Source organism: Diachasmimorpha longicaudata, chromosome 5 (genome assembly GCF_034640455.1).
Source record: "Diachasmimorpha longicaudata isolate KC_UGA_2023 chromosome 5, iyDiaLong2, whole genome shotgun sequence".
Taxonomy (NCBI): Eukaryota; Metazoa; Arthropoda; class Insecta; order Hymenoptera; family Braconidae; genus Diachasmimorpha; species Diachasmimorpha longicaudata.
The window spans coordinates 5984691-6008589 of NC_087229.1; the positions used below are offsets into that span (position 1 = coordinate 5984691).

At 38.1% G+C, this 23899-nt stretch overlaps 1 protein-coding gene and 3 non-coding genes across 4 annotated transcripts; 3 read left to right on the plus strand and 1 right to left on the minus strand.

Moving 5' to 3' along the window:
* Positions 1 to 546: 546 nt before the first annotated feature.
* Positions 547 to 14604, plus strand: Dora (Dorado; the record flags this gene model as incomplete). Its single annotated transcript, XM_064121269.1, has 6 exons — positions 547 to 883; positions 7278 to 10092; positions 10511 to 10667; positions 10814 to 11010; positions 11103 to 12836; positions 13183 to 14604. Coding segments are annotated over 6 exons (5307 nt in total), but the record flags the coding sequence as incomplete, so codon positions are not given.
* A 4750-nt stretch (positions 14605 to 19354) lies between these two features.
* Positions 19355 to 19436, minus strand: Trnas-aga (transfer RNA serine (anticodon AGA)). The gene has a single exon. It is a non-coding gene; the product is annotated as a tRNA-Ser (tRNA).
* Positions 19437 to 20004: 568 nt separating this feature from the next.
* On the plus strand, positions 20005 to 20086 carry Trnas-aga (transfer RNA serine (anticodon AGA)). Its single transcript has one exon. It is a non-coding gene; the product is annotated as a tRNA-Ser (tRNA).
* A 3274-nt stretch (positions 20087 to 23360) lies between these two features.
* Positions 23361 to 23442, plus strand: Trnas-aga (transfer RNA serine (anticodon AGA)). Its single transcript has one exon. It is a non-coding gene; the product is annotated as a tRNA-Ser (tRNA).
* Positions 23443 to 23899: the final 457 nt, after the last annotated feature.

Here is a 23899-nt window from a genome sequence, read left to right on the forward strand (position 1 = left end):
TTTCGAAAATTTGATATATTGTTCTCCTTTCCACCTTATCAACGTTGACTGGCCGTCATTTGTCGTGGTAATTTCCCATTTCTAAGTTTTTTTTTATTCCAGTATTTCTCAATATTATCCAAACGGCTCTTTGAAAATCCTCTAAATTTTTTTTCGTTTTTTATAACTTTTGGGAATCTCACAGCGGAAAAAGTGATATGGTTTTGTAGATACACAAAAAAAACAAATAAAAAATCCGGGCCTTAAAAAATATTGATCACCATGTAACCCAGTTTTGGTTAACGTGATTTCTGAAAATCTAAATTCGAAGCTATAAATCTGAGCGATAAATGTTGAGGTTTATAGTGCTATGAATGTAAATAAATAATGAATTTCTATTTTTTCATTTCAGAGTTGAGAAAGGTCAGGAAAGTGGCGTCGTCAGGGGGGTTGAGACGTGGGGGGATCGACTCTGAGGTCGATCGATTTCCATTGTACGAGGAATAATTGACCTCGAAAAAAAAATATATTATTCAATTCAAAGTGGTAGTTATTGTGGGTGGTTGAAAACACCTTCAATTAAAACTGGCGGGCAACCTGGCTCGTTCCCCCGTGGTGGTGGGTGGAAACGGCAGTGGCAGTGGGGGTGGTACTGGAGGTAATAACGGTGGTGCAGGGGCTAACAATGGTGGTGTACGTAATCCACCCGTTGTCGATGGCACACCAGCAAGGGCAATACTTGAAGTATGGGAGGAAGCAGATGGATACTCATTCGAGGATTCAGATCGATTTGAGGAGGACTCGTTGTGCAGCTGGAGCAGCGAGGCCGAATCACTCATCAACAACTGGCGGGGATGGAGACGACCGCCTGCTGGTTTTGGGCTCTCTAAGAAACCCTCCGAAGGTATGTCATGGATAGAATTTTTTTATACATTTCTTTTGCTCCTTAATGGGAGCCTCTGATGACTTTTTAATTAAGGAAAATTCTCAGTTTAATTTTTACACTATCTTCCAAATTGAAGAATACATTTTTGGATTTGCAGGTAATTTGTAGGGAAAAATACCACGGAAATTTACAATTATGGTGAATTGGTTCTGGGAATTTTGAATTTTCAATGTTTGACATTTGAAACAAACTTCTGCGCTAATTTCCCCTCTGGGGAATTCGCCTTAATACCACCACTTTAATTCCCTTTGCCTTACGCATCATCCTTATGACTAATACATTTGATACGGCTGTAATTGTACATTCATCTTCCCCTGACAGTAAAACTTCTTTATCCCCGCCATGCAAATAGCATTGTCCATCCTGCAGTAACATCAACAATTGTTGTCTCGACGATATGATGAGATACGTCCGCATGTTACTTATACCCAAGCTATTGTCCTTCAAGTCAGGCCTCTTTCTTGTGTGCTTAACTCTCGACTCCAGGCAGCCTGATTCATCCGACATTCGTCATCTCTTGAGGTTTTTGACTCATGGGTTTCTCACTACAATTTCACTTGTCATTGTTCATAGTTGCTGAATGCAACCATAAATCATGAGTCTTTCATTTGAATCATAAAATTCCACAGATATCATTTATTCTGTGTGGGGACATTTTTCATTTCATTTATTTTCCTTCAGCCTCGAACCCGTCATTGGGGATCAAGGACTCAAATACCATTCTCCAGCACTCGATTGCTCCCTGTTACGATTATCAAAGCATCTAGTTGTGGTTTCATAATTCTTGGGGGGATAAAATACGAAATGCGAATCAGTAGCTCAATCTTATCCTTTAGAATAATTTTTCGCATTAAAAAAAATAGGTTCATCAGTTGGGGGACTTACCTGTCGCCGCCTCCTCTCTGACCTAAAAGATATTATAATATCAATAAAAATAAGACTTCCAGATGGTGAAACGTGGGAGGAAGGTTAGTTTTCTAACAAAAATTAGGCTCCCAAGTCTGATTTTTCCGATGAAACTTAATCTAACAAGGGGTTGAATGCCATTTCGTCCCATGTTTCGCTCTCTGGGAATCTAATTTTTATTGAAAATTTATTTTCATGTATGTCAGACGCTTTACCGCACGGTTATGCGTTTTTATGCCTTGATATGTTCACACAATATCAATTAAGTATTTTGTTCTTACGAGGACTATTTATTTATATACTTTAGACCGTCCTGGTTCTCTTCTGATTCTCTCTCGCTCACATCTCTCTCTCTCTCTCTCTCTCTCTCTCTCTCTCTCTCTCTCTCTCTCTCTCTCTCTCTCAATTTCTTGTTATATCCTCTCCAGAAAGTACGGTACGGTGCTTTTTCCCTCTTCAATATCCGCCGCATTCTTCGATCAAGGCTCTCTCATCCCTTAGAGGCATAACAGCGATCCACCCTTGTAAGAAGTTCATCCCATGAATACTTTCGTCTCCGTACGGTTCTGTTATTTTCATTTATTCAATGTTTTAGTCAAACAGCGAAGACGAATTACATGACTAATAAATTTTATGAGACTAAATTCAATTCGGACTGTGACGTTTATTCACTCGCAACGCTAATTACCAAAGTAATAATTATAATTTATATTCTTCGGTGTAACAGTTTGGGTTTTACACCTCTTTCTCTTACTCATTTCTGAATCTATCCTATTGTAAAAAGGGCAAATATCGAGACTATCGACATCTCCAAAGTCTACCACGCTCATTCCTCATTGTTCCAGCCATCTTAAGCAGCTAATTTGATTTCAGAAATCATTTAATTTCGAAATTTTCAATCGCGACTTTTATAATCACAGCACATTATAACGCGCGTTCGGTCTCGTAACCCATAAAGACTTCAGTATTGGTATTTTAATTACGTGAGCATGCGCTGGCTCTCTGTTATGCTTTAGGACATGGCTTAATACATTAGTTGCTTATTGGCTTTGCGTTGCTCGTCCGTACGTCACTTCAATTTTCCATAATCCGATTTAAGCCATTTTTACTAAATACTTTTCTCCGTACGGTCGTTCTTAAATTGTACGAGACTTCATTTTATTACAAACAAATTAAATGTTGATATGGGGTGAATCTCCATGCTTAACTTGAACATAGTGCTTATTATTGTGATACCAACACGGTTGTGATATCGTAAAAATATTAATCGTCTTTCACACAACAATTGAAACTGTGAAGTCCTCCTTGTTTAAATAATCGGTTGCATACGTTGCCCTATAAGGGGCTGCTGTTAAATTCATTGCTTCAATATTTTTTTTCGCCGATATTTTGAAATTTTACAGGTAAACGATTCTCTACTGATATCGTAGAAATTTTATCCACTCGATTGATCACTATGAAAAGCGTCAAACGAAGAATTTTAGTACCGCCCGTTCATGAGAAAATTCAATCGGGGCATCATCGCCATTGCCCTTTCAAGTGGGCTTGATGAACCTATTCCAAGTAGCTTTTTTGGTGCACTGAAAAAAAAAAACTTTAGTTTAACGGAACGATTATTTTTTTTTCAATCACTCGGTCTTCTTCAATAGTGCCAACGGAATAAATAATTGATGTAACGAAATATGTCGGCTTTTTTTAAGGAGCGCGGGATTGAACCGCTTCAATCGTTGATTCTGAGGGTTCCAAACCTGAACCTCATGTTTCGATCAAAGGAGGGTTCGAATTTATCGTATATTGGTTCGTATTCCCTGAATATGTCATCGAATTTTATTGTGGGGTAATGCATCGCCATTTAAAATTAGGAAAAAAATGGTATATTGAGCATCATCAAAATTCCATTATGTCCATCATTATTATTTTTAGAACATTCATTGTTTCTAAATAAATAATTGACATCAGTCATATCGTCAGAATAAAACATTCTTTTGAAATAAACTGATTTTGGACAAAAAATTTTAAACGCTATTGAATTGCACGTGGGGGAGATGATCTATTCTGTTGTTCACGACTAGACTTGAAATGTACTGTTCTCGTATATTCTCTTCCTGCTCTTTTATTCTCTCGTAGTTTCTCCCATCTTGTCCCTTCGACTGGGTGAGGGACGAGGGGATAGGGGCGCTAGGGTTCAAGGGCGTTCAGTTCTCAGACAGGAGGGTGAAACTGATCTACCCCTCAAAAACTATTTTTGGTCAACGGTACCATTAACAACCAGGGGGGAGGAGGAGGTGCGCATAAGAGCAAAAGAGAGAGGAAGATTAAAGTTCTGGTGACTGCATCTGAACTTCAAACGTTTTTTTCTCTTCTGTGAAGACAGCGTTCTTCAGGGAGACATAGAATGGGAAAAACAAAGGGCCATAAGTTATATGAAGTACACAAAGTCAAGTATGCAAGGACAGGCAGAAAGATCTACATAATAGGAGACTCAGAATATTACTTGAGAATTATTATTTTGGATATTTGTTGAAATTTATCAAATAATTCAGTAGCGAAGTGGCAAAACGATTTACGGGACTTTTGATTATTCATTAGTTTTTTATGAATATCTCAAAATCTAGGGAAGATAGCAATGTTTTGATTGTAAGCTTTTTTGTGGAGCGAATTGAGTAACACAATAAATGTCATTTCAAAAATTCTGTTATCTTGCTTAGATTTAGAGTTATTCCTAAAAAACTAGACTCAGAGATAAGTCAACTTATCTCCTTTTACCACTTTGCTACTGAATTTTTGGCAAGTAAAATTCGATTAATTTGATACAACAATAAATGTACGTCGAAATGAACTGAACTCAATGCCAAAGAAAAATACAAGGGTCAACGAATGAGTCAAGAGTTTTGAAGTTGTACGAGTGAATGAGAAAGTATGAAAAATTGTGAGGATGAGAGTCACATTGAGATGTATCCGTATTTTCCCTCCCGTACAGAAGCTCAGTGTTACCATGGAGACAAGTATCGATCCTACACTACCATGGGATATATAAAAGCAATCCACAACCCAGTGGATTCTATCTCGGGCCATTAATGCCAGTAGGCTGGCAATGCCATTAATGTCGATGTGGAATAAACGCTTTCAAATAAAAGAGACTTGATTAAATTGTAACGATGGCACATTCCAAAATCCCCTCGATGCCTAGCCATCGAACAATGATCGAAAATCAAATGAGGGTAAAATTATCCTTTGGAAGTAACAATTGTCCCAATGAATATCCATTTTGCAAACCTAAGCAGTTTTAGGTTTTTTTGTATTTTTTTAAGCGACTGCACTCATAGGAATATCTGCTACCAAAAACGAAAAACTCTTTGGAAGTGATGGAGAGTCTCAATTTTTTTCAAGTTGGAAAATTATTCTGAAAGACTTGATCATTTGGTTTTAATAATAATTATATTAAGGATAACTTTGGAACTGGATTGGCATTCGGTGGATTATTTGTAACAGTGGTGTCAAGATAAGGTGGGAGAAATTTGAATAACAATATTTTGTTTTGTCAATATGTGGGGCAAAATATTCGTGTAAATAAAATATGAAGTTGTGATGGATGCAACAGCCAACCGTCACTTTATCCACAGACGTATGAGAATATCCGACTCTGGAGCAGGTGTATTCACAGGCGAACTCGACAAATCTGGAAATGAGAGATTACCCTCTCTCGCTTTACCTCAAAAACCCAACGGAAAAGAGGAATAAGAATAGTGGGAATAGAGGAAAGAAATAAAAAATACCCAATAATTCTTTGCAATCTGGTGGATGTCTTGATACTGTTGACCCGGCAACTTTTTTACACGAGCAACGAGGATGAAAAATCAATTCGATTTATCGTGGGGTGTAGCGGCCTGAGGTCTGGTACAATTGGAAATTGGGGATCAGCGGATTGACGGCTGTCCGTCAACACTCTTGGGATTGCTCTTTATATTTTTGCGTTTTTGTGAATGTCTGGAGGGAGCAAGGAAATTTGGTTATTTCGAATTCATTTTCTCGATGAATGGAGAGAAAAATGATTGATAATTATCCAGAAAATGACGAGAAAATATAATGAAAGTGCTGGAGATTGAGAGAAACCTCCGCAGTAATTATTGTAACTTACACATACGTCATGTGAAGTATTTGGTATAATATAGTCTATGCGCAATACCCCTTTTCTACCGACATGAAAAATCTGGCCATTGTTAATGAGCAAGAATTACTTTTTCGGGGGTGAAAAATATGAATTTTTCACTATTTTTGTGATTCCATGGGGTGACACATTGTCATTATCATCTTCCCCTCGATTTCTTATGAAGGACCGATTTTTCATACAAGCAAATTAATTTCATTAACTTTCTTGGTCAATTATGTAACAGGAATAAGGTCACTTATTCCATTACAATCTGTTTCCGCGAAAAAATCCTTATTTTCAATTGTCGTCAAGACTCTATCACAGGTATTGTTGAAACAGCGGCGTTAAGCTCTTCAGTAATAACCCATCCAATCTCCATTCAATTCTTTTTCATTTTTTTTATCTCAAAATTCTCGCATTCAGTTGCCGCTAGTATTGTTCATCTGCGTTCATCCCACCTTCACTGTGGACCAAGTGTGAGCTCCCAGGCCTCATTTACGTAATGCTTCTTGTTTTTTTTTTGGGTTTTTTATTTTCAATTTGGATGCCTAGCAATTTGCTCGCCTTCATTTACTTATTTCGAACACTTTTTCTCATTCTGGATCAACATTATTTTCCACGCTTCTTCTCTCTAGGAGGGATTGACTCTTTAGACTGAAACTGAGAAGGGAAAAAATAATTATGAGTTGGTAAATATCGACTTTGGTCGTAGTCATTGGTTGTTATCCTCCACGATCTCTGTCGCCCTCAAATAATATTTTTTCTCCTTGTATTTGGTTTTAAAGTAGGTTCTCGTATTCTCCTCTACTCATTGCACTTGATGAGCCATTAAAAGCTCCAAACAGACAGTGAACAAACGCTCCTTTCGTATTTTCCGGATGGCCACTAACTCATAGTAATTAACGTTTCGTCGCTGAGTAGTTTGCACCATTCGGATAATTCCCGGAAGGCATATGTACGTGTCTTGGAAATGTACGAGTAGTCCACTCATTCTCTATTTGTCTTTCACTTTTCGGAACGGAAAGGGCAAGATAAACCAACATAATGATCCTTCAACTTCTCATTTCGTTTCATTATTTTTTTCGAAATATTAGTACAGCGTATTCTGTCAAAATTATCCAAAATATGTGGAAGAGTTACGAAATGCTATTGAACTTCATAATTTAACTAACTCAGACTAAGAGAGTAGCAGAATCATAAGTGAACAACTGAAATTATTTAATATTGAGGGTCTTAATAGGTTGAGAATAGGTCGTTAGGAGGCTAAACTTGACTAATAATTTGCCTTTGTTTCAGAAGGCCAACAAGTACCAACGCTGTGCGAGCTGTCAGCCCGTTGTGTGGCATCTCACATTCCCTTCGAGCTCGTCGAACACGTCTATCCTCCAGTACCAGAGCAACTCCAACTTAGGATAGCCTTTTGGAGTTTTCCCGATAACGAGGAGGATATCAGGCTCTACTCATGCTTAGCTAACGGAAGTGCCGATGAATTTCAACGAGGGGAGCATCTATTTCGCGGTCGATGTGTCAAAGAACCTTTACAGATTGGTTTTCACCTGAGTGCGAGTGTCAATGCCCAAGGTTTTTCCAGCAATGGGAGCGATCGTAGCCAATGTAAAGTGGCTGTAACTTTCGATCGTCGTCGTATAATATCGTGCAACTGTACATGTCCATCAACTGCTTATTGGTGTTCACACGTTGTAGCAGTATGCCTCCATCGTATTCACATGCCTACACAGGTTTGCCTAAGGGCACCAGTGAGCGAATCACTGTCTCGTCTTCATCGCGACCAACTTCAAAAATTTGCACAATATCTCATAAGCGAATTACCACAACAAATTCTGCCAACGGCACAACGGCTCCTCGACGAACTTCTGTCAGCTCAGCCAAGTGCCATCAACAACTATTGCGGTGCACCAGATCCCACTGCAGGGGCATCAGCCCACGACCAGACTTCCTGGTATCTCGACGAAAAGACCCTACACGATAACATCAAACGAATACTCATTAAATTCTGCGTTCCTGCTCCCATTGTCTTCAGTGATGTTAATTATCTCAGTACGACAGCACCACCTGCGGCCACCGAATGGTCCTCTCTCCTTCGTCCTTTACGCGGTCGTGAGCCTGAGGGCATGTGGAATCTTCTTTCGATTGTACGCGAGATGTTTAAGAGAACAGATCGTAATGCAATACCGCTACTGGAAATTATTACGGAAGAGTGCATGGCCTGTGAGCAGTTTTTGGTTTGGTGGTTCAACACTAAGGTAGCACTCCTTAACGGCACAGGCCATGGTGGTGGCAAACATGGCAGCATGAACAGCAATGCTCATGCATCTCAACATGCCTGCTCCTCTCTGTGCGACGAGATTGTCGTACTGTGGCGATTGGCAGCCCTGAATCCTGGCTTGTCTCCTTCTGAACGTGAAATGCTTCATGGACAATTCACTGCATGGCACATGAAGGTTGTCGATAAGGTGACGAAGAGCCGAGGGAGTTCAGTAAGCCACAACACTCCGAATAGAAACCATGGGGGAGCGCAGAAAGATTCTCTGAAGACCGATATAGATGTTTTTACTGGATTTAAGCCAGCATTGGAAGCGTGTTATCTAGACTGGGATGAATATGCCATTCCTGGTATTACGTACACCGCTGGCAGTAATCCCATGTATCACTGCCCATTCACCTGCTTTCGTCATGCCGGTGATACAAGAACCGAGGTCAATCAGGTCAACTCTTCAGCTGCTGTTCTCAACTGTCAAGTACCAAATTCTCATCATCACAGTAGACGACCGCACATGGGACTCGTAGAATTCAGCTACATGGACAGAAAGTGCCTGAACTCCAGAGAATTTCCTGGTTTCTGTTCAAGAAATCCTAATAACGCACCAGGACCAAGCAGCAGTGCCAATAACACTAATGGTGGAGGCGATGGAAATCGATCGAGTGTTAGCTCCGAAGGTTTTTGTGAAAATGATGGCGATATGTTTCCTCTACCACCACCAGTTGTCCTAGTTCGACGAGGCTACGGTGAATTAAATAACTGCGGTGACACTGATTCACAAGAGGGCGGTGGAAGTGATTTATCATCTAACAGCACTTCAAGTATGAAAAATGCTCAAGGTTCGGATAAGCTTCGCTCAAATGCTTCGTTCAGTGATAGTAGTGATAGTAGTAATAATAATGAAGCTGTGCCGAGTACTTCCAACACTCCACCGAAAGCCTCTACATCGAAAGAAACGAAAGATCCATCTAGGCGACCCTCTAAGGATGAATCATCATCGTCAAGCTCAGACAGTCCTTCTGGGGATGAGTATAATTTTTATTACTACGATCCGAAAGCAGCTGCTACTATTAATTCCACTGATGGAAAAGAAACGAAAACTGACAATCAGGGGAGCGCGAATGCCAGCGCTGTTCTGGGTAATCTGAAGAAGACAGAGGACCCGTGGGATGTGTTATTCGCAAGGGCCGAAGGACTTTACGCCCATGGTCATACGAGGGAGGCTTGCATCTTGGGGGTACAATTAGCTGAAGAACTTTTGTCTCATCCACCTGATCTGATGGTTGAAGTACCACCTATCCCTGTCAAATCCAAGAGAAAGAAACAACCTGTCAATCCTGCCTCTCATCAGCTGACTTGCTTGGCTTCAGCTACACTGGCAAAATGCGGTTTTCTATGTACAGTACTCGCTGAAAATCCTGAACATCACAACTTAGCCTTCAGGATGGGTCTCTTTGGTCTAGAAATGGCGAGACCTCCAGCGAGTACAAAACCGTTGGAAGTGAAGCTCGCACATCAGGAGAGCGAACTCGTTGGATTGCTTAAGAGAATTCCACTGGGTCCTTCTGAACTCTCAATGCTTCGACAGAGAGCAGAACAACTTAGAGATGGAGGACTTAGGTCTCGGGGACATGCACTATTACCCATAATGCTTGCTAGCTTGATATTCGACGCTCTCAATACACCCAGATTAAAGGGCGACTGGTTTGTTGTAACCAATGATGATGACGAGAGCCTTGGTTTCGATGCTGTTGTGGCTGCATTAGGATTAAAAGCTAATGTTAGCGAAGCGGATCATCCATTACTTTGTGAAGGCACTAGGAGACAGAGGTATGTACTAATGTTTGTGCTCATGTCTGTGGTAGCTGTGGAAGGGAGACAGGGGTGAGGGAGGGTGGGTATTGTGGTGGTCATAAGAGAAGAATAAATTTCTGACAATGCAATTTAGCCAAATAAATTACAGCTTCGTAAAACGTTGAACAAATTTAAAGGTAAAAAATAGAGTAAGCGATCCACTAGATGGCCAATGTTTGACTGGCTATACTACTCGGATTGGACGAAAACTTGGATACGCGTTACGATTACGCGAAGTGAGGGGTCTTTAATCCCAGCATTTGAGAAGGAGTGATTATATGATGGCGCACTCCAGGGGGAGGGGTGGTAATCTCTCATGGATTATATTTGGGGATGTTTATGTTTTTGTTAAAATCTGGTGAGTTAAAGACTGATTGATTTGTCACTGTTACAGGGGGGATTTAGCGATCACTCTTCTGGTTCACTACAAGGACGAACCTACAAAATTAGCCAAAATAATGGATAAATTATTGGATCGGGAGGTACATCAACTGATTAAGTCACCAATTGTTAGTGGCTATTACAGCTCTAATCCTCCAACTACAAGCCAGGTGATGAATTTATGAAACTTGAATTGAGTTCATTTACATTTTTAATTAACTTGTTGAATATTTAAACTATTGACGTTTTCGGTGAAACGATCAATATTAATAAAATATTGTTACAATATATTGATCTTCTTCTTGTTAAATTACAGTTGGCTGTGTTTCGACGAGCAAAAGCATGCTCCTCACCCCTATCATCGAACGACGCAACAATGTCAGATAATCTAGCAGGCACAAGTTCACGTCCCCACAGTAGTACAAGTGCCGAGCTAGAAACTGGTATGGGTGCATTAACAGTGCAACCCCAACCAACTCAACCCCCCGTATCAACCCGAACAAAGGAAACGAGGTTAGGCAGGCAAGACCGGAATGAAATTATAACGCCAATAGTTACCCGAACCTAGATTACCCATTTTAATAAACTATTATCTACATTTTCAGGTATAAAAGCAAGAAAGTGTATCCCTCGATACCGAATCAACCATCAGAGGCTGGTGCTCACTTTATGTTTGAACTTGCTAAGACTGTTCTAGTAAAGGCAGGTGGTACTTCATCAACATCGTTGTTCACCCAGGCATCAACGAGCCAAAATCATCACGGACCCCACAGAGCCCTCCACATGTGTGCCTTCCAGATCGGTCTCTATGCTCTAGGACTTCACAACTGCGTAAGCCCAAATTGGTTGAGCAGAACTTATTCATCTCATGTGTCGTGGATAACAGGACAAGCGATGGAAATAGGTGCCCCAGCAATATGGTTTTTGATTGACAGTTGGGAGGGTCATCTGACACCCCCAGAAGCGGTTAGCATTGCTGACAAATCCTCACGTGGCAGTGATCCTCACATGGTACGAGCAGCAGCAGAACTTGCACTGTCGTGTCTCCCACACGCTCACGCCCTCAATCCCAACGAGATCCAACGAGCAATCCTTCAGTGCAAAGAGCAGAGTGAGTTTATGTTGGAGAAGGCCTGTATTACCGTTGAAAACACAGCGAAGGGAGGGGGAGTATATCCAGAAGTTCTCTTCCAAGTTGCCAAGTACTGGTACGAGTTATACTTGAGGCATACTCCGGGTGGAGATCAGCAAGACGATATTCCTCACGAGAATCTGCAGTTGGATCCTAATGGAGGCCTGTTAGTGGAGCCTGGGCCACCACCTGTTGATCTCACCGCCAGTCACATGATACCCCAGCCACAGGCTGTGGTTACCAGCGCCCAGGCACCTCAGCCCTATCCAGCCCATCCAACCATTACTACCTTGGTACCAGGCGTTGGATTACCATATCCAGTGGGTCCATACAGTTTTGTTCATCCTATTCATCCTATGCCCACCTTTGGCGGTCCTTTACCACCTCACAGAGTAGCACTACCCCCTCCACCTCACATGCAGATGTATCATGCTGCAATACCTCCGCTTCCTCCCCATCCGGGTCACCCTCAACATCCCAGACATCCACCGCCTGTCACTCAACCACCGTCTGTTCAACAATACTATGCTCAGCCAACTGTGACAACTGTCAACGTTCATCCAGGCCCTGGGACCCATCATATGTTCACAATGCAACAACCAATGGCTGTCAATATTCAGCCTGATCAGTGTGGCCACAATGGTATGCCCCAAATGGTCCAGCCCCAGCCTATCATGAGTACAGTTAGACCTCAGCCACAGGTCCATCGACAAAGCCCTCATCAAATGCGAGCACTCGTGGCTGCCTGGAGAGTTGGTATGCTTGCACTCGATACACTGGGCAGACGGGTACACGACGATAGACCGCAAGCTAAATACGCTAGAAATCCACCTTATGGCGAGGATGTCAAATGGCTACTAAGAATTTCTAAACGATTGGGAACTCAGTGCTTTCATCATCTGTGCGTGTGCACAGTTCAGAGCATTGTTAGTCCATTTGTTCTGCATGATGTTGCCTTGGAAGCGGCGAATTATCTTTCGAGAAGTAATCCTGCACTCTTCATACAGAATCTTAGATCTACGGTGCTGGCACCGTTGGTTCACAAATGTCAGCAGATGTACATTCAATGTCTTCATCATAAATTGTATCATCTGATGTCGGGAGAATATGAGGAATTTGCTAGTGTCGTTTGCGCAGCTAGAGCGGCTTTTCATATTACCCCAGAGGGACATACGCAATTTAAGGAATGGCTTCAGTCTATGAAAAGGTGGGAGTTTAAGATGCATTTATGATTTAAAGCCCTCCTATCCCTTCACTAAATTGAAAGATTATCCAAAATCACCCACTATTTTTTGGAAACGTAATAACATAATACAAGTATAATATTGTAAAACAATCATGAATCAAACAACCCCTCCCCCCTTCCCCTTTCCCCCTTCCCTTCACGTTACGGTATTTATTATATATTACTTTGTATGTAGTAAAGAATACAAAAAATTGACGTGTCATAAATAAAAATGGATGAATATATACAAACTTTAAAAATGCGACAGTAATAGCGGAGGAAGATTGACTGAAAATTAGCCAATAATGTTAATTGTCTTGTTTTCTAGATCGCCCGCCTGTAACAAGGAATTATGGGCTCAAATAAATACAGCGCTCCAGGTAAATAGCAAATGACACAGAGCAGAGCCAGGCGTGACGTGGCTCACATCTCGTACCCATCCATCACCTCATTCCCAAGAACCAGCGGCAGCACTACATCCACATCAGGCCCTTATGATCCAGCATCAACATATTATGGCCACTGTGAAGAATTTCGCCTGGGATAAAATCACGATACCGTGTATTATAGATGGACAATATCAACACAGATTGACCAATCGTTCATCATTACCATCACAAGTAGCTATGTTACAGCTTGATCCTGGTAATGTTTCACGTGAAACATTGGATAATAGAGAAGAATGCAGTTGATTACGATAACTCTGTCCATTGACTCATCAACTGCTATTTTTCATTGTTTTATCATTTTTCTTTGGGCCTTGAAAAATTATTGATTCCCAATTTTTATAACACTTTTGCCTCCTGCGTGGACAATTCGTCGATTAATTTGCAGTCGTCTGAATTTAATCTTACACTAGCACTTGGATAAATATGTAAAACATGTTACAAGAGGTGAAACTTGTAAAAATCACGAGAAACGAGATAACATCGAGGTCCAATTGAAATTTAATGAAAAATCCTTCATCAGGTATCAAAAAGGAAAAGAAAAAAAAAGGAAAAAAATTGTAAACTTTTTTTTTCATGAAATCTCTTCATTTACTACACGCGAATTGTAAATCAAACGAATGAATACACGAGCCAAACAGAAATTCCATCAATCGATCATGGAATTTTATGAGAAAATTATATATATCATCGATTATCATTATGCATCTGAATCACTTCATTTTTTTCGTAGTAGAAGGAATAATAAACTTCGTTAGCCTCGATTAGATAGTAAATTTTATTTCAACTATAGATAGGATCAATTTTTTACGCATCATAATTCAAATATTTTTCTCTTTCTCTTTCTATACTCAATTTTTTTGTTTCGATTTTTGTGACAAAAGAATTAAGTAACGAAAGTACTATTTATGTAGCGAACAATATTACTGGGGAGAAAAATGCCACACGTATAAACACACTACATAACAGATGAAGTAAATATTTACTCGAGTAACTACATCGAAATTTTTATATGAATTGAACAAATAATGTGAAAGAAATTAAGACGAATCAATTACTTTTTTTGGTTAATTTCACTTTTGTTTTTACCATTTGTGTAAACAAATTTTTCTTACTTTCCGCAATCATAATGAAAAAATAGATAGTTTTTTTTATTTAACGCACAACATTGTATCTATCACATTTGTTTCTGTTTTGTCATTCCCGACACCAATCCATCAAGGAAATGATCTCTTTAATTATTAATTCTATATTATTTTGATTTTGATTTGAATAAAAAACGTAATGGAAAAGTATGATGAAAAGTATATTGAGTATTATAGCATTGAACGTTGACATATCACTTAAAACACAAATTTATTGAGCAATGATTAACACATCTGCTGCTAATTTCATTTCAAATGTATTTCGTTGGTTGTTAGATTCCCTTGTCGCGTTCGATTATTTATTTACAGGCATGAATGAGTTTAATGGAAAAATTTTGCGTCCTCTCTCGGAAATTCTATTCGTTTGGCCAGTGCAATTCCCTCTGCGAATTTCTTTTGAATGATATATAATTCATCGATTCTGATGGCTCAAATGAATATTATCATCACCATTAATATTGATCAGGATTTATCATCATTCTATTGATAGTTTTCAGTCTGATGGACAGACTAAATATTCCCTAAAGGCTCTTGAATGAGGTAGTCTGCGGAATCTCAATAGAATTTCCAAGTGACTGCGCTATTTCCGATAATTTTTTCATAGATAGAGGTCCGTTCCGCTAAATATCGTAAATCATACAATTATCGAAAGTTTTCAGGCCAAATCTCGTACAATATTTAGCGAAACTGTCCATTCTATTGCCTCATCAATCTCCGGCATTCTGCTAAGTGCTACTTTTTGATGAAGTTTCAATTCTTCTCGGATCGAATATATTATTCGTTAACATTCCTTCGATGTCTTCGAGTCGATTTTCAAAAATTGAACGATTCCTTCACTGCCTATTGCTATAAATTAATTCAAGAGGGGATAAAATTATCTTAATATTGTTTTTCAAATGTCCTCATACATATATTACATTCACACACTTCTCCTCTCTGCCTGTTGGTCCCCTCCTGCCACCCCCACCCCCCGGAATTAAAGAGATATCTCTTTGAATTTCAGAAAGTCTCTGGATTTTATTACGACAAAGCTGAGTGTTAGCGTTCAAAAGGGTTGCCAATTGTACAAAAGATTGAATTTTTGGAAATAGTCATGTCTTATTCTTCAATCGATATAATACTTCATACTCTGCCAGGACTTTTACCCCGAAAATGAAGTGAAGTGCACGACAAAACTGTATTAATTCAGACGAAATTAGAGGTTTAGGACACGAATTATTCATGTTTATTGTTAATATTCTTCGGTTCGTTTGCTTTCTATTTTTTGGTACTCTGGCGAGCGCCCAAAAGCCTCAGACTCGGAGTTATAAAATTTTGAAGCTCTGAATTTTTACTGGGGGGACTCCCTTTGACGATTGAAATGCCATTAAATTCTCGCAATTACAAAATCTGAATCAATCCTGAGAATTTTCTTCCTGACTCATCTGTATCACCTAGAGACTGTTACAGCTAAGTATAAAAAAAAAGAAAGTACCGCATGCAGGAAAAAATTCAATAGATCACCCAGTGCATCGTCGAATAAATTCTGTTGAATTTTCATTGTCACTCGATACAAATCCTATTCAATTTTCATCAGGATTCAGGATATTTGTTTCTGCGCCATTTCAATTTCAATTTACGGATATCTACGCGCAAATTTCTTAAAACATATTTGATAGTAAAAAGTTGGCGGATTTTTGGGGGTGTTTCATATTTTTTATAAGAATTGATGCACATAAAAAAGAATCGATGGCAGATAATTGGAATGGGATTTGTGCATTCAGAAGTGATTGTATATCTCTACTAATTAATGGTTTATAATTTTTTCGCTCTGCAAGGACTTAAAGTATTAATACTCCATAGTGAATTATCAATTGGACTATTGCCTGCAATTATTGAGCCACAATTTTCGTCCTTTTCAGAATTTTTAAACAGAAAGTCAAAGAATAATTCGAATTTTCAATGAGCTTTCTTCACACTTCACTGGAAAATAAAAGTATTGAAAATTTCCGGACTTTAATACCGAGAATTCGAAGAAATTTTATTAACACTAATTTGAGTAATTAAGAAGTTTTTCGGGGAAAGTCCGTAGGGACTGACTTCCGGGACTGATTATCTTGGAATATATCTTGATAGAGTCTTCATACAACGTCGACAGGAATTTAATGGAATTTTGTCGAGAAAGCGTTCGGTTTTTCTACGAAATTTTCTGAAACATCGGTTGAATCCCTAAACGTAATACCCAAATGGAAACCATAAATGTCACTTTCATGGATAACGGTAAGAGAGAAGATTTATTTTCTAACTAAAACGATCGCTATCACCATAACAAGCACACACTCCCGGACATATTTTCCATCCCCACATCCCGGACAACCCCCCAACTCCCTCGTATTCGTAATTATGAATAAAATAATAGAATATTGTTATTGTTTCTATTATGAACACTGAACAGTGCCTCGTCAAAATCTATGTGAAAAAAGTAAGAGAAAAATGAAAAACATTTTTCCCCATAATGATGAATAAAAAAAAAGTAATTAATAATGGTGACAGTGGCTTGTAGTCGTCCACTGTCTGTGTAATCGTATGTGTATTTTCCCGTGTTAAATATTTCCATTGTTGAAGAGGATTATTTATAGAAATCAATTTGCACTCAACGAATCGCTCAATCCTTCAGCGTGAGATTGAGCAATTCCATGGAAAGAGGGAAAATTAAGCAATGTCAAACGGAGAATAACAGAGTTAACTTTAAGATTATAAAAAAAAAATATCGGGAAGGTATGCCTACTTGTAACGAACACGTGTTAGCAGAGATTTCTAAGAACGATTTTTAGATGTGCGATTGTCAATTGCATTATCATGAATATGCCTTTTATTTTTTTTCCCCTGATTTCGTGAACACGAGTTTGAATGACATCCGAGATAATGAGAATGAAAGAATAAAAATTTTGTCATCGTAATCGTCGGTAAACATCAACTAGCCGTAATTAACCGTTAGAAAATATAACACGATATATTGCTTTATTTTTCGCGATTGCTCAATGTTAAAGAAAATTAATCAGGTGATTTTGAAAATGATTTCTCAAGTTTTTTTTATGACAAGCAAAAATTCCGACAGTTACTTATCGCTTGGTATTAGTTAGTATTTTCGGTATTAGAGTCTCAAAAACCTAAAACTGACTAGTTAATAATCTCGAGATAATTATACATAATAAAAATATAAAATCCTCGATGTGTCACCGTTGTAATCCTTAAAGTTATCATTAGTAAATTATATATCTAGATCAGATTAAAAATGTGTTAGCCTAATTAGTCATTTGTGTGTAATAACCAATGAAATTGTCATAGTAAAAATGCTAGCTTTTTTCGATAAAAATTGGGATAGAAGATGTCTTTAGTGATTGACTGTTGTCAGAATCCCACGGTAAAAAGTGCTCCTCTTCGCATTATTTCATACTTGAACTGAGCTAAATAATGTAAACTCGCGTTTCTACCGAATCATCAGTCCAAAACCTTATTCTACTAATTGAGATTATTTAACTGTCTCCCATTGATTGATTTTCATCCATTTTTTAGTCAGTAATTTGAGGCAAAAATATGAGAAACTAAGAGAGATGAGAGTTAACGGAAAAAAAAATGAAGAGTAATATGAAAATCTATTTTTACACTTGGTCAAAAATAAGAAAAAAACAAGCAAATAGGAGAAAAAATTGCTGAAGATTCCTTCGCTGAGGCAAGGCTATAGTAATGATTTAGAGCTTTATATAGGCTTAATGGTAAAAAAAAAAATAAAACTTGAAAGGGAAAAGGAACTTCATATAGTTGGAGTAGAAACGCGAGCTCTCACGAGTGTGTCTGTCTCCTTTCTTGAATAACAGTGGAAATTAATACTTCAGAATAAGCACTCGATGCCTTACGGCAGATTTGAATATTTAAAATTGATTGCTTGATTTTTTGACTTTGGAACAAATTCATCTAAATAATTCACGGAAAAATCATGATTTTTTGTGTACTAAAACAATGTAACAGATTTCATTTATTTTCTAAACAATATTTTGGCATCTTTTTGGTTCACCGATAATCCTTAAGAAAGAATATAGATCTGCGCAGTTCGGATTTTTTGCACTAGATCCTAATAATTATATGTGAATATTAGATAAACATTATATTATACATCTATGTCACGATAAATGATGATTTATGTTACTTGATCATAATGGTCGTTTTGCATAAATAATAAAGGATATGATAAACTCATTAACATTATCTACTCACGATTAATCGGTAGGTTTTTCAACTTCTATGTGTTATGGAGCAGGTTTAAAATATTTTATAAATATCAATTTTTAGTGATATATTATTGGTCGAGGAGTGTGGGATATATCTCCCTTGATGAAAAATTGAAGTTGTCCATTGATACTCTCATCGAGTCCATCATCTATGGTTATACATAGTGAAAATAATGCAGCAGCCATAGTATTTAATTGTGAATATTGTGATGAGGAGTTTCATAAAATCGTCGATTGCTGATGTAATCAAAGGTATTCAGAATTTTAATAGAATATTCGAAATAATTTATCGATAGTTTTATTACCCTTATTCATATTATTCTCGATTACTCTGTTTCAAAAGAACTCTGCAATTATAATTCAGTGAGCAATATTTTTTGAATATTAGAAAAAGGGAAACAAACGTACAGTTTCTGCCAAATTTAAAAAGATATACATATAGAACTCTATATGTATATCTTTTTCTTCGATCAGCCAATTCGTAGCGATTCGTGAAAAATGAAGCACTGCAGCGCTTGTCTCACAAGGTGACCAACCCAAGGCTAATAAATAATCTCAACTCGTTTATTAGCCCGGTTTGTCGCTATTCATAGGTGAATAATTAAATTGTGAATTGCCGTTCAAAAAAAAAAATATATTTTCGCAGTCGGTAGGACTCGAACCTACGCTCCCAGAGGGAATCTGATTTCTAGTCAGACGCCTTAACCACTCGGCCACGACTGCTTTTCGATGTGTAGTTAACAATTTATTTTCCTTCATATTAAGACTTCGCCAAGAAATGCCTGAATAAATTTTCCAGACTGGCGTTTCAAACATACTATTTTATCTATATTATCAGGTTGTATTTTTTAGGCTCTAAAATTGTTTGCTTAAGCTTGAAAATATTAAATATCAATCCCGGCAATAGCTCGGTCATTGTTGACCGATAAAATTAAACTCCAAACGGCAAAAATATCGAACGATTGGGAGGTGACCAATTTATACTAATGCTTCTTCATTAATGGATTATTTTCAATTAATTAGGCGAAAAGTTTGACAACATATGGTATTGTGGAAATTCAGATTAAAGAATGCCGCGAGGTGGTGGATGCATTAAATTCTCGATTGGGTTTACTAGTCGATGGTAAACTGCCAGCCACTGAGGATTGACTAAAATAAAGTCCGATTTCTCTCAAATAATCGCAGTAGCACGTCACAGAGGGATGGCCTCTCTCGTCCTAAAGCGAAATTTTTCTATTTGCAGTATCATGCAAATATATACTGACTCAATAAATAACGGGGAACTAAAAAAGCAGTCGTGGCCGAGTGGTTAAGGCGTCTGACTAGAAATCAGATTCCCTCTGGGAGCGTAGGTTCGAGTCCTACCGACTGCGTTGATTCTTTTTTCATTTTATTGATGAAAAAATTAAGACATACTCAGTCCTTTGTGGCACCCATAAGTTTGTTCTACCTTTTTTCACATGCGTTGCAGTTTTTATTTATAAATTTTTCTATTTTTTCTATTTTTCTATTTTTATGCATAGATTATAAAAATTTCCCTCTATTAAAAAAAAAAGAAAACTTGAAAACTAAGGTTGTCCCACCCTATGGCCTCTCTCCGCGTAAATATCCAGGGACTTGTTGAGTGCTCAGGGCGCAGAAACAGCCGTTTGAACATTGCCTCTGTGTCGGCCCACTGTCGGCCATTCCTCATCTCCTGCCAGGGTTGGCCTCCTCGCCAAATCTCGACGCCGATGCCCAATCCTCATCCTGTATCCACTACCTCCCATCCAGGGTGGGCTCCATAGTCCGCCAGAAGGTCTGTGAGCCTGCACCGCATATAGCTCCCTTTCTGCTTCCTTCCTATCCTTGCACTCCTCCCTCCTCCTAGTGTTCAAGTTAGTTGCCGTAGTCCAGTTCCCTTGACCTTCCATGCCCATCGCCAGCTCATACCCTTCGCATAATTCTGACCCAATATTGCTCTTCGTATAGTCTAAAAAACCGTCACCTTTTGATCAACTTTGAATATTATCTCTTTCCTCATTTAAATTCGTCAACCGTAACCCGTAATAGATATCCTCTGAAAATTGAAAGCAAACGTACATGGAATCCTCCTCTCGGTGATTTCATTATAAACGAAATTACCCGTAAATAATTAAACCAATCTACCCCAGCCTAGTTATCTCCGCTCTGACGTAATACCACGAGTCGTCCAAAATATAATCAAGAGTAATCCGGCGGTCATGAACCTCGAACGAATTGATGAAGCCGAAATAAAACGTCAAGATTAATAAAACACGAGGTTGACCTGACCCGTAAGGTAACAGCTCCATAAACTCTATTCTTAGCACGAAAGAACGGAAAATTGTAGAAATCTAATTTGACATTTCTCATGCTTTAATCTCTCACTTGACGTTAATTAACGTCTTAAGCACATTGAAGCCTACGAGACATATTTGGCGACATCAATCAATTTTTTTTATTTATTCTTTCGAGTTACTGGCGCCTCTTATCACAAGATAGTTTTATCTAGTTCTTCCTTTCAAATCTCCACAAATAATGAGACTCAATCACCTTCACTCGCACTTAGACCTGTCAAAAAAAATTCCTGAAGCGTTTCCTGCGACCGAACTAAGAATTCCAATCTCAGCTTCGCTTTATCATGTCATTTCACCTTATCCAATGCTAGAAACATATTGTTTTGTCAATATAAAAAAAATCTACCATCTATATACACAAAATACACAATCTATTATATATACCATACATAATAATCCCTGTTTCTATAAATGAGTTTTGGAAAATTAGAAAAAAAATATTCTGGACGTATAATTTTTGAGATTTTTATATGCCGATAAAAATGGAATGTCCGAGGAAATTTATCTAAATTGCAAAACTCATTTTGGATAGAGTCGCGCAGATGAGGAATGTAGGACATTAGTTATCAATCAATAAGAGGAACTTCTAGTTGTGATAGTAAGCAATTATCGTTGCTCATCTCATCACATGCACATCATCATCTGCGGATGATAAAGAAACGTGTGACATTGCTTACTCACGCGATGCCTCACGTGTTTATCTACTCCAATCATGTTCATAATCTGACCGTTCTGTTGTTTCGAAATTATAAGATACTTGTCAGTAGAATTGAACTGATTATCATTTGATTTAGATTAGATTTACTCAACTGTTTTTTGAAAGTATAATCTTGTAACGCGATGACCAAATTATTATACACGTGTGTAATGAAATGAAAGTGTAAAGAGATGCTCTGTCTTTGCTGAGGGAAAATAAACCAAAATATTTTACGAAATTAATCGTCTTGAGAGCGTGAGGGGGTTGGGGTGGTTCGACAAATAAACGAAGGTCTGCTGATTAAGATAATGTAGCTTAGATAGATAAATCAGTGGCCCTAGTTTCAAAGGACAAGGTCCAAGTTCCAAAAATTGTCCCAATGAGAGAATACAAATAAATAGATAACTGAATAATTAATGGAATACGAATTCCAATCCCAACATAAAATAATTAGGATCGCAAAATGGCAGGCTATAGAGGTAGTAAATAGTTCCTTGTGAAGTAAAAGTGATTATCATGACATGAAAGATAATTAAGAGTCCACTCCTCCCCAGCTTCAAAAATTAATTCCTCACCACAGAATTAACGCTCCAGGTTGATAACATCAGTTCAGTACACAATTGCTCATTTTAATTAAAATTCAATTTACCGCTGAATCACTTGTAAAAGCTTTCACGTGTGATAAACGTGTACGTCTATCGTATGGCGTGTTTAATATTTGATTAAGAATTTTTCCGTAGATACCAAATACCTGAAAAATGAGTGAAATGACAATAACGACGGGAAATGGAAGCGGAGAAATGTTGTAATTATGGAAATGACCAGAGTTGATTCAGAAATAACGGAATAAATTGGTTAGAGACTAAGGTTTATTTTGCAGGTCTTTACTCCTCAGTCTCTCTAAGACAATTATTAACTATTCAACTGACGATTCGCGAAAACCGGTCCTCAGACCTCTAAACCCGATCAGTGCAAGACATGTCTTTATGAGCAGACATTTCTTTGTAGCCTAAGTGGGGTGCGAAATGCTCAAGCCCAAAGGGCCTTAAAGCACCTGGAACCCTTGTGAAAAGTCCCAAAATCAAAGTATAATTTTGCTTCACTATATTTAATAAAAAATCACAGAAGTGAAATGATTTGATTTTTATCGGACGTGCAAAGGTTTGTCTCGTCTTGTCTCGATTTGTCTTGATTTGTGTCGATTAACACTTGATTCTGGAGGTAATGGAACTTTTTCCGTTGATAGATTTCCCATGATGATTTAGCCAGGTTCCCCCTCGCCAAACGCCTAAGGAAAAATTATAATCAAAATGAGCAATCTAATCACCGCAAATATTTTACCATTTTTTGTTTAATCGTTGATTACAACGTTGGATTCTTTTTTCTACGTTGATCAGTGCCATTGGCATCAGTCAGATTATTATTAAAATTGTTTTCGATGATTTTTATATGATAATCAGCTCATGAGTATCGACAACTGATAAGTGAGAGGGTCGAGCGCACGGCAACTCCATCCTCGCTCTGGTTACACGCCTTTTTCTCGCCTTGATTTCTCTAGTGCTTGTGCACCACTGAGTCAATAACAAAAAATAAGCAGTCGTGGCCGAGTGGTTAAGGCGTCTGACTAGAAATCAGATTCCCTCTGGGAGCGTAGGTTCGAATCCTACCGACTGCGGATTAATATTTTGGCTCCAATCGATGGAACCTTCTTACCCAGATGGAAAAAAAATACTCCACATGTGGTACTTAATGATTCTAGTACTGAGTCTGGTGATGATTATTAACCACATGGGTTTTGAACATTCATCGAATCATTAGAATGAAATAATTTTTTTAAAATGAATGAATGAAATAATTTTTTTTCATTTAAAACGCTAGAGTACCACAATTTTTCACCACTGGATTCCCATTCGCATGAATGAAATTCATTCATTAAGATAGAATCATGTTCAATTTCTCTAAATATATAATTAAATGTATGCATTTACTCATAAGAATGGAATTAACTTAAAACACATCAGACTGCAAAAATAAATAATTTTTTAGTCAAGTTGTGAGGTCGATTAATGGTAAAATTATCGGCCACTTGGATTCAAATTTTAATGATAACATTGACTAATAGCAGTTTAACT